At 37.2% G+C, this 11238-nt stretch overlaps 1 protein-coding gene across 1 annotated transcript in view; it reads left to right on the forward strand.

Annotated features, from left to right (window-relative positions):
- Positions 1-11238, forward strand: part of UBR1 (ubiquitin protein ligase E3 component n-recognin 1) — a 205747-nt gene that overhangs the window by 107231 nt on the left and 87278 nt on the right. Inside the window, exons 18-20 of the mRNA XM_006831726.1 lie at positions 3663-3728; positions 3978-4079; positions 5878-5941. Coding sequence (XP_006831789.1) covers positions 3663-3728; positions 3978-4079; positions 5878-5941 — 232 coding nt within the window. The remainder of the gene's footprint in view (positions 1-3662; positions 3729-3977; positions 4080-5877; positions 5942-11238) is intronic.

Here is an 11238-nt window from a genome sequence, read left to right on the forward strand (position 1 = left end):
ATTATCTGCAAGTGTGGGTGTTCTTGTGCATATGCCCTCTCTTCTTATCAGCTGGACACTTCACTCTCCACTCTAGTCCTCTGTCTTTCCACTTAATTTGATGCTTTCTACATCATTCAATATTTTGCCCATTGTTGTTGTTGTTAAGTGCCGTCAAGTCTATTCCGACCCATAGCCACCCTGTATAGGGTTTCCAAGGAGCAGCTGGTGAGCTTGAACCATTGACCTTGCAGTTGAAATGGCTTTGCAGTCTGGCGCATTAACCCACAGTGCCACACCAGGACTCCATAAAATCCTTCAATACCACAATTTGAGGCTTGAATTTTTTCTTCAGTTCCCACAGCTTGAGAAATACTGAGCATGTTCTTTCCTTTTGGTTTTCTGACTCCAGGTCTTTGCAAATTTCATAATAATGGTAGACTTTGTCTTCTTGAGCAGCCTTTTGAAATTTTCTGTTCAGCTCTTGTACCTCCTCACTTCTTCCATTTGCTTTAGCAACTCCACACTGGAGTGCAAGTTTCAGAATCTCTAATGACACCAATTTTGGTCATTTCCTTCTTGCCTATTTAATGACCTTTTGCTTTTTTCCTGTATGATGCTCTTGTCATCCTAAAACTCTTCTGGTCTTCCGTCTTTAGTGTCTAATACATCAAATCTGTTCTTCAGATGGCCTCTAAATTCAGATGGGATATATTCAAGGTCATATTTTGGCTCTCGTGCACTTGTCTTCATTTTCTTCGGCTTCAGCCTGAACTTGCATATGAACAATTGATGGTCTGGTTCCACAGTCTACCCAGGCCTAGTTTTGGCTGATGCAACAGAGCTTTACCACCATCTCTTTCCACAGATGTAGTCCATTTGATTTCTGTGTATTCCATCTGGTGAGGTCCATGTATATACTCGTCTTTTACATTGTTTAGAAAAGGTAATTTGCAGTGCAAAAGTCATTGGTCTTGCAAAATTCTATAATGTGATCTCCAATATTGTTTCTGTCACCAAGGCCATATTTTCCAACTATTGATCCTTCTTTGTTTTCCAACCTTTGCATTCCAGTTGCCAGTAATTATCAATACATCTTGATTGCATGTTTGATCAATTTCACACTGAAGAAGTTGGTAAAATTCTTCAATTTCATCATCACTGGCTTTAGTGGTTGTTGTGTAAATTTAAATAATTGTGGTATTAACAGGTCTTCCTTGTAGGCATATGGATGTTATCCTGTCACACACAGCATTGTACTTTAAGACAGATCTTAATATGTTCTGTTTCATGATGAATGTGATGCCATTCCTCTTTCACTTGTCATTCCAGGCATAGTAAACTATGTGATTGTCAGATTCAAAATGGCCATTTCCCTTTCAGCCTAGGATATTGATGTTTATTCATTCCATTTCTTTCTTTTTTTTTTAGTTTTATTGTGAATTGAGTGATAGTTTACATGGAAGAACTTCAGTTTTATACTCATTGTATCATTGCAATGATTACACTCCCCTCCGTGCATCATCATTCCAACAGTATTTGCTTCTATTCCCTCTGTTTTTTATTTTTTGTTTTTTTTATTGGGGGGGCGTGTATAACAAAACACTCAGGAATATATAATCATTTAAACAACCAAAAGGCACATTCTTCAAACCTGCCTCCTTGCCACCAGCACACAGTCTTTGTCTTTCCACGAATCTAGAGACCTCTACTGTTCTTTTTCTCCATGTCCTCTTCTCTGCCTCCATCTCTGGTGTTGTTGCTTCACTGGATGTTGTTGTTGTTGTTCTTAAGTACCATCGAGTCGGTTCCGACCCATAGCGACCCTGTACAGGGTTTCCGAGGGTGTAAATCTTTACGGGAGTAGAAAGCCTCATCTTTCTCCCGCGCGGCGGCTGGTAGTTTCGAACCGCTGACCTTAAGGTTCGCAGCCCGATTCGTAACCACTACGCTACCAGAGCTCTGGTGTTGTTGCTTCACTGGATAAGATCCCACATTCCACTCATGCTCTTCTCCTTTGATGGTCCTAGGGTCCTCTCTTTCTGGAATGTAAAGATTAACTACTCCCCCCTTTATGTTACAAAACTTCTACCCTTACAGTTGTGACAATCGCAATTAGTCATGATAATTACTATTCAATAATAACTATTGAATCATAAGAATCTTTTCCCCATCTCCTTTCACCAGACCTGTCTAGACAAGATGTCCATTTCATTTTTGACAGTTTCCAATTTTCCTAGATTAATACTTCATGTATTCCTTATTAGATTATTAATGGAATTTTACAGCTGTTTCTCTGCATTTTGAGTTGTGCCCCATCATCAAATGAAGGTCCTGAAGGCTTTACTCCATTTGCGTCATCATGGTCAGCTCCACTTTGAGGAGGTAGCTCTTCCCCAGTTGTGTTTTGAGTGCCTCCTGCCCTAAGGGGCTCATCTTCTGGCACTATCGCTGGCAATATTCTGGTGCTCTTCATCATGTTTCAGTATTCAGTATTATGGTGCTGACAGTGTTCCACTGCTTTTCATAAGTGACTAAATATTCGAAGTAGTCCATCTTTCCTTCTTCCTAGTCTGTCTTTGTCTGGAAACTCATCTGAAACCTGTGCACCCTGGGTGACCCTGCTGGTACTTAAAATACCTGTGGATTAGCTTCCAGATTCATAGCAACACAGAAACCACCACAGTACAACAAACTGACAGACAAGTGGTGGTTTTACAGCTTATTCTATCTTAATTAAAGAAACTAGGTGCCTGAGTAGATAGTGGTACCAGCAGAAGTTTTCTATTAACATATCTCTTTTTTAAGAATTACTTATTGGAGCATCTTTAGTTTTACTACCTGCCTTAATTGAAATTCACCTTATAATTTTTTCTTCTACTTTATAGTAAATGAGGAGATGTGTTTTACTAAAAGGTCTAACTAAACAAAGACTTGTAAAGATACACCATTTAGAAAACTGGCATTTGATTAATGGTAGAAATTGGTTTACTTTTTTTGAAATAGATATTTTAAGCTTACCTAAACCAAACCCCCTGTCATCAAGTCAATTCAGACTCAGTATCCCTAAAGGACAGAGTAGAATGGCTCCTTGGGGTTTCCGAGAGTAAATCTTTATGGGGGCAACCTCATCTTGCTTCTGTGGAGCAGCTGGTGGGTTTGACTGCAGTCCTTTCGGTTAGCAACCCAACACTTACCCACTGTGCCTTCATTTTAAACTTGTTATCGTTAAGTACCATCAATTCTGACTCAGCAACCCCTAAAGGGTTTCTGATGAATAGCTGATGGGTTTGAACTGCTGACCTTTAAGTTAGTAATCTAGTGCTTTTCCTACAGCACCTCACCATAACTCTCAATTTTAAACTTAGGAAAAATAAGTTATTTTAAAACACTTGACTCTGAAGTGTGTTTATTCCATATTTCCTCATTTTATTCTTTAAGACCCTTAAAATTATTAGTAGATTTGCAACTTAATTTTTGCTTCTCATGAGGTCTAGGAGCCTCTAGTGTTTGGGGAGAGGGGTGTTCTTTTGGGAGAAATAGTTTAAAATTTAATCCCAGAACTAATAATGTATAAAATATACATATTCACTATTTTAGTACAGACGTGTACAACCATTGGTTGAGAATTTTGCTTGAAACAAAATTCTTTTTAGCATCTGTTCTACCTGTTTATTTTATAGGTGTTTTATTACCAAGATGTTAAGTGCAGAGAAGAAATGTACGACAAAGATATCATTATGCTTCAGGTACCTATTTAAAGTACTTTTGATATTTATGCCATGACATTTCTTCTTAAATACAGGGTATTATAGTTATTTTTAAGCTTATTTGGTTAATTTTTTTTCCCTACTGTTTAAAATAAGTGAGATAGCATAGAAATGGGAGGACTGCTACCCATTATTCTTTGTAAGAATAATTTTTATAACAGTCCTATTACAGGCCAAATGTTTCTCCCTTTAGTGTATGTGATATATGTTGCTGGATTTCTTTTACAGATTGGTGCATCTTTAATGGATCCCAATATGTTTTTGTTACTGGTACTTCAGAGATATGAACTTGTTGATGCTTTTACTAAGACCATATCTACAAAACATCAGGTAAGCCTCAGAAACTGATAAGTGAAATAATTTCAAAGGCAATATTATTGTTACTGTTTTAATAATGTTTAAAAATTTTCTTTGTAACTACTTCCAGAAATTACCTAAGACATGAGTGTGTGTATATACATATGCTCTCTTTATAATAATTAGAAAATAGAGATAAACAAAAAGGAAATGATAAATGCCATGAAATACTACCTTCTAGAGATAATAATTTTGATTACAGTTTTGGTGTTTTTTATTTTAAAGCAAAAATTGCATCATTCTCTGTCTAGTGGTCTTCTGTGCTTAGTAAAATATAGCAGGTTTTTCCTTGTCATTAAATAAATATACAACATCATCATTTTTATATGGTGCATAGTATTTCAACATGTGAATGCATTAATTTTAACTAAGTCCTCTATTTTTTTAAGAGGTTTTTCTACTTTTTTTGGTCTTTCAAACATGTCTGTACCTAAAATATTTCAACAGTTGCTTTAAGTTCTTTCCAGCAGTATGTACATTTGACTGGCACTGACATCATAATTCTTTTTAATTTTTGTCAATCTGATAGATAAAAGATGGCAATTAATTTAAAATTGCAGTTCCTTTGTTTTACATAAGGTTGGCTATATTTTTGTCATTTTTAACCTTTTTTATATCCTTTTTGGTAATGACTTATCTGTTCCTATCTGTTACCTGTTTGCTGTTTTTGTGAAAACTCTTTATTTACTAAGGAGAGTAACATTTCATCTCCTATGTTTGTTACATTTTAAATTTGTCTTGCAGTATTTTGTCACATCTTGTTTTAATATTTTAGTACCAGTTTAAAAATTAGTCCTTAACTACTTAGAATTTATTAAATTGTTTTACTGATTTCAAATTAGAAGCTACTTGTAAGTGGCCAAAGAATAAGATAAAAAATGCAAAGCTAATTTTTAGTTATAGGTTCTGTTCACTTAGTGAAATTGAGTATCTGATTTGCTCTATGTAGGATTACTATGTGTCGGAACTGACTCAGCAGCACTTAACAGCAACAACATATGAGTATGGGTAGGTTTGAGGAGGAATGGCTGAAAGCTATACTTAAAATTGAGAAAAATAAGAGATACTAAGGTAGTCCTAAAAGAAGACTAGGAAGTTGAAGATTTAATAGGCAAGAAGTATAGAGGAAAAATGTTGTTATTGTTAAAGTGCCATCGAGTCAGTTCCAACTCATAGCAACCCTGTAGAGTTTCTGAGGAGCAGCTGGTGGATTTGAACTGCAAAACTTTTGGTTAGCAGTCCACTGTTTATCCTACAGCACTACCTAGTACTTATATAAGAGGGAGTTGTTGTTGTTAAGTACCATGAAGTCAGTTCTGACTCACAGTGACACAGTTTAGGATTCCCAAAGGGCAGCTGGTATGTTTGAACCACCAACCTTGTAGTTTAAACCAACCTTGCAGTCCAGCACTTTATCCCACAGCATCATACCAGGACTCTTAGGAGGTTTGTAAGGGAATGGTAATCTCACCATAACTATTTGGTATCTGTTTGAGACCACTTTCTTAATAACCTAGGTAGAAGAGTTAAAGATAGAATTAATGTGTTGACAAAAGGATGTATGAGAAATAGCAATAATGAAAATAGTATCTAACGTTTGCTACTTAGTTCTTACTATGTTACAGATATAGTGAACCATGTTTAATTTTATTTCAAAAAAGGGAATTATTTCATCTCACAGCTGTTACTGTGAACCATGTGTTTGACCCAGAAATGCGTGTTTTATGGAGGTTCTGGGTTTTTATGTAACTAATATTTTTCAATTTTATAGGATTTGATTAAACAATATAACACATTAATAGAAGAAATGCTTCAAGTTCTCATCTATATTGTGGGTAAGTTAAACAAATGTGTTAATAGATTGTAATAGCTTTTTAAAAAGAACATTAGTAAGAGCTGTAATTTATTTAATTATCCAATAACAGTGTAGAATATTAGTTATAAATTAATGTGATTAATGATTCATAAGTTTAAAAACCTACCTTTGAAAACAAAACACAGATTTAGCAACTTTTTTTCTCCAATATCAAATTGGTAATTGTTTAGAATTCTGTAGAGGTCTAGGGATATAATTTTGTCATATAGAAATTTCTACCCCAGATAGAATGCATACAGTTAGTGCTAAAATTTATATATGTTTGTTACATATATAAATATGTTTGTTACATATATAAGTATATGTAACAAACATATATAAATTTAAGGCAAATTTGAAGATAATATAAGTCTAGGTAAAATCTGTTTTTATTACATTATGGTGCTAAATTGCTTTATACCTATATTGGCCACTTTTAATGATATTGTTGGGTGCCACTAAGTCTGTTCTGCCTAACAGCGACCCTATATAGGGTTTCCGAGAGAGCTGATGAGTTTGAACTACCTTATGGTTAGCAATCCATTACTTATCCTGCATACCACGCCCCACATTTAACTTAGGGTACAGGGGCAAAAAGGCCTTTGCCAGGAATAATGTCTATCAGAGTATTGTGATATTGCCTCTATTTCCATGCAAAGACATTTGTAACTACTTCTAACCTGTTGAATAAAAGTATACTCTATGTCATCATCTCTCTTGATTTTAACAGCTGGAGGCATTTAATGCCATTATCTTGTTCTTGACTTCTCATTCTGACCATTGTCTGTTACTGTGTACTTTTCTGTATCAGATATAGTTTTGTATTTATATTTCTAAGTTTTAGGATAAGTTCTGATGCAAGCAGTAATTAAGCATTCAACTGCTAATCTAAAGATTTGAACCTACCAGCCACACCTCAAGAGAAAGATGTGAATGTCTGCTTCCGTATAAATTACAGTCTTAGAAACCCCATGAAGTAGTTATACTCTGCCCTAAAAGGTCAATGTGGGTTGGAATTTACTCAACAGCAAAGATTTTAGTGAGGATTCTAGCTACTATAGAAGTCTAAAAACATGAGTTCATTTTACTTTGTCAGAGAGCTAATTGATGGACTAGTTTGCTCCTCTCTGCAGAAAATATGAGTCTGTGTTGCTAAGTGAGACATAAATCTTCCTGGCTGTTTACTCTTCCTGTCCAGAATATTCCCATAAGAAACTGAAAAAAGGATTAGACCAGTTTGGGCTATAGAAGCGAAATCTAGCTAGGGTACACTCCGGTGAGAAGAGAGGGGGATCTCTTGAAGGAAGCGCTCATAGAACAACTGCAGAGCTCCGGATCTACCTTAAGATCCAGGACGTCAGTTTCCTGCGCTTGCAAGTGAAAAAAATCACGATATTAAGGAAAACAATGCGAGTTAAGAATCTGGAGATGGGACTCCCTCAGCGACTACCCCGCCCTGGCAGTGTATAGAGGGCGGGGCTAAAGCCAGTCCGGCTCAGAAAACCACATTAAAAGCGGTGCAGAGGAATCTGCAAAAAAAAAGAGAGAGAGAGAGAGAGAGAGACGTGGGAGACTACACATTTCTCCCTCTTTCTCCCTGTCTGTCCCACCTTCATTGCTCAGCCCAGACATCAGGCAGGACAGTTTCCCATGGTACAGAGACACGGAGTTTGGTGGCGACTTATAACGTTACCCGCGGAGCCACAGACCTAAAAGTTTCCCCAGCAGGACCCTTTGCGATGGTGCACCGTGGAGTAGGTTCCAACTCCTGACGACCCTGTGTGGGGTTTCTGGGGCTGAGGGTCTTTGTGGGAGCGGAGCACCTCACCTTTCTCCCACGGTGCTGCTGGTGGTTTTAAGCTGCTGACCTTGTAGTTCACAGCCCCTTTCATGGCTGCTGCACTGCCCGAGCTCCCTGTGCAATACCAATTCAAAGCAATCTGTAAAACCCCAGCATAAAAGGACTTAACCATTCTGAGAATTGTGCTGTGCACACACAGGTACTTAACTGACCTTCAGAGACAAAAATAGTGGGCAATCGTTCTCCCATTAACTCCCCAATATCTACCTATACACTTCTATTGTAGTAATTAGAGGAGAGACCTGAGAGAGTGGACAGCCCTACCCCCTGCTGGGAGGCTTCTAATTGCACACACTGATGGTGTAGCTTGGGACAGTCAACCACAGCTTCATTTTTTGTCCAAAGTGGTGATTTTTGTCTATGCATTTTTATTACTTCTGCTTTTGGTCCTTTGATCACACATCTTTCCTGGAGGTGGGAGCTTTTTCTCTCTACATTACCCAAGAAGAGACAGCAATCATAGCCATATAGCCAAGCTATAGGCATACCCTATAATATTCCACCACTGAGACAAGAGCCAATAACACCCGTTAAGAATTACATGTGAAAAGGGAAGCCTATCTCCTGATCATATTCACCAGAAGACACCCAGTAAGCTTAACAAACAACAAACATTCACTTATGTAAAAAAAAAAACACATAACTATCATGACTAACAAAAAGTAACAAATGCAATAAACATGTCCAAAACCAGAAGAGAGTAGCTGGTGCAAATGAGCTGAAGACAGACAAAGGCTTTTTAGAAGAGGAAGAGCAGGTTCTGGATATGCCTGAGAAACAATTCAGAAGAATGATATGGAAACAAATTCAAATGCTCTGAAAAGGGGTGGAGGAAAACAAGGAAGAAGTCAGGAAAGTACTATAGGAGCAATCAAATAAGATTGATACAGCTTTGGAAATAATTCAAAACTTGCAAAAAGATGTCCAGATGATCAATAATATGTCAGAACTGGACAATAAGCTGAAAGGGGAAAGGAGCAGAATAGAAGACATGGAAGCCAGAACTAATGAGCTGAAAGACGAGCCTCTCAATATTGCTAAGATAGAAGAGCAAGCTGAAAAAAGGATAAAAAACATCTGAAGAGAGTCTACGATTCATGCTGGATAACATAAAGAGGAACAACTTAAGAATTATTGGCATTCTGGAATAGGAAGAATCAGAAAAGTCCACAGAGGAGATAGTTGAAGAACTTCTGGAAGAAAATTTCCCTAACATTTTGAAAGATGAGAAGATAAACATTCAAGAAGTCAAACATACCCCAGAAAGGATAGACCCCAAAAGAAAGTCACCAAAACATATAATAATCAAGGTCTCCAAAATCAAAGACAAGGAAAGAATACTAAAAGCAGCCAGGGAGAAGAGAAATGTCACTTACAAAAGCAAGCAAATTAGATTAAGCTGTTACTATTCAGAACAAACCATGCAGGCAAGAAGGCAATTGGGAGACATATACAAAGCCCTACAAGAAAAAAACTGTCAACCAAGAATCCTCTATCCAGCAAAACTATCAATCAAATATGATGGTGTGATCAAGACATTCCACAATAAACAGAATCGAGAGATTTTATCAAAACCAATCCAGTACTTCAAAACATCCTAAAGGGATTTCTGTGGACTGAAAACCAACAAGAACAGACAACAATCAGAGAATGACAGGTGTAGCAACACCACCTGGAACTCAGTCGACAGATAGCAGACTCCAGAACAGAAAAAGACTACAACAAACTCAAAGGAGCTGGGAGGTCAACCGAACATCAAAATTATATCAGTGTCAAAGAAGGGACAAACATAGCAACAGAGACCCGGGTGATGAGTATGTCAGGTAAATTACAGGATACAATAGATTATCTTAAATGGAGAGAAAAGTTAGTAGACTATAAGGTAACCCCAAAGAAAGTTAATACTTAACAACTTATCATTAAAATGAATTTCCAAGCAGAATAAGCAAACATGAAATCCAAAAAGAAACTGACAAGAAATTGCACAAAAAACATAAACCCAACACAAGAAGGTATGCAGAACAAAAGAACAAACAGCACCACCAAAAAAGTAACATAATGACAGCAATTAATTCATACCTATCAATAATTACATTGAATTGCCAATGGATTGAATGCACCAGTGAAGAGACAGAGAGTGGCAGAATGGATAAGAAAACAAGACCCTTAAATATGCTGCCTTCAAGAGACACACCTTACACATAAAGACAAACACAGGCTAAAAGTTAAAGGATAGAAAAAATTTTACCAAGCTAACTCTAACAATAAACAAGCAGGAGCAGCAATATTAATCTCTGACAAAGTAAACTTTAAGATAAAAACCAGCATAAGAGACAAAACTATCTCATGATCAAAAGGTCAATTGAGCAAGACAACATCATCATAATAAATATATACACTTCCAATGAAAGAGCACCAAGATACAATAAGGAAACCTTACTGGAATTGAAGAAAGAAATAGATAAATCTACAATTATAATAGGAGATTTTAACACACCACTCTCAAAAAGGTACAGAACAACCAGAAAGAAACTCCACAAAGTTACAGAGGAACTAAGCAACACAATCAACCAACTTGACCTCATAGATGTATACAGAACATTTAGTTCAACAACAGCATTCTTGTCCAGTGCACATGGAACATTTTCCAGAATTGACCATGTGTTAGGTCACAAAGCAAGTCTCCATAAATTTACAAACATCAAAATTTTACAGAGCCATAACATGAGTAGATATATGCACACAAATGTTAATAGCAGCACTATTTACAATAGCAAAAAAATGGAGACAAACCAAAATGCCCATCAGTTGAAGAATGGATGAACTGTGGTACCTACACACAATGGAATACTACTCTACCTTGAAGAACAACAAGGAAGTTGCAAGCCATCGCATAACATGGATGAACCTGAGGACATTATGCTGAGTGAAATTTGTCAGACACAAAAGGAGAAATACCGCATAAGACCATAATTGTAAAAGACTAAGAAAAAGAACCCACCCAAAAGTTGGGTGGGAAATCTATATATATAAATGCTAATCACATTGTATGGGATGAGAGGTGGGGAGGGAGGGAGGGGAAGAAAGAGCACAGGGTAGGGAATAGACACAGGAGAACCTGGGAGCGGGGGATGGGGGGAGGCGAGAGATGGGCAAGATTGGCAATACACAAAGTGGAGGGGAAAAAGAAGAACAAGGCAGACAGGAGAACGGTTGTGCAGGTTCACATAGATTAGGTAGGATAGAGGTAAATGATGAGGTATGCACAACCCTGGAATAACAGGGCTTCAGGATACAGGGATTGAGGCATGGCTTGAAAAGGGGAAAAGAGTGGAATAATGTTAGGGTGCTTGGCTGTCTTTTGAATCTTGGTTTCCCTTGCCTACCATTGTCAAATAGACACTTTGGGGGGGGGG

This window comes from Chrysochloris asiatica, unplaced genomic scaffold (assembly GCF_000296735.1).
Source record: "Chrysochloris asiatica unplaced genomic scaffold, ChrAsi1.0 scaffold00004, whole genome shotgun sequence".
Taxonomy (NCBI): domain Eukaryota; kingdom Metazoa; phylum Chordata; class Mammalia; order Afrosoricida; family Chrysochloridae; genus Chrysochloris; species Chrysochloris asiatica.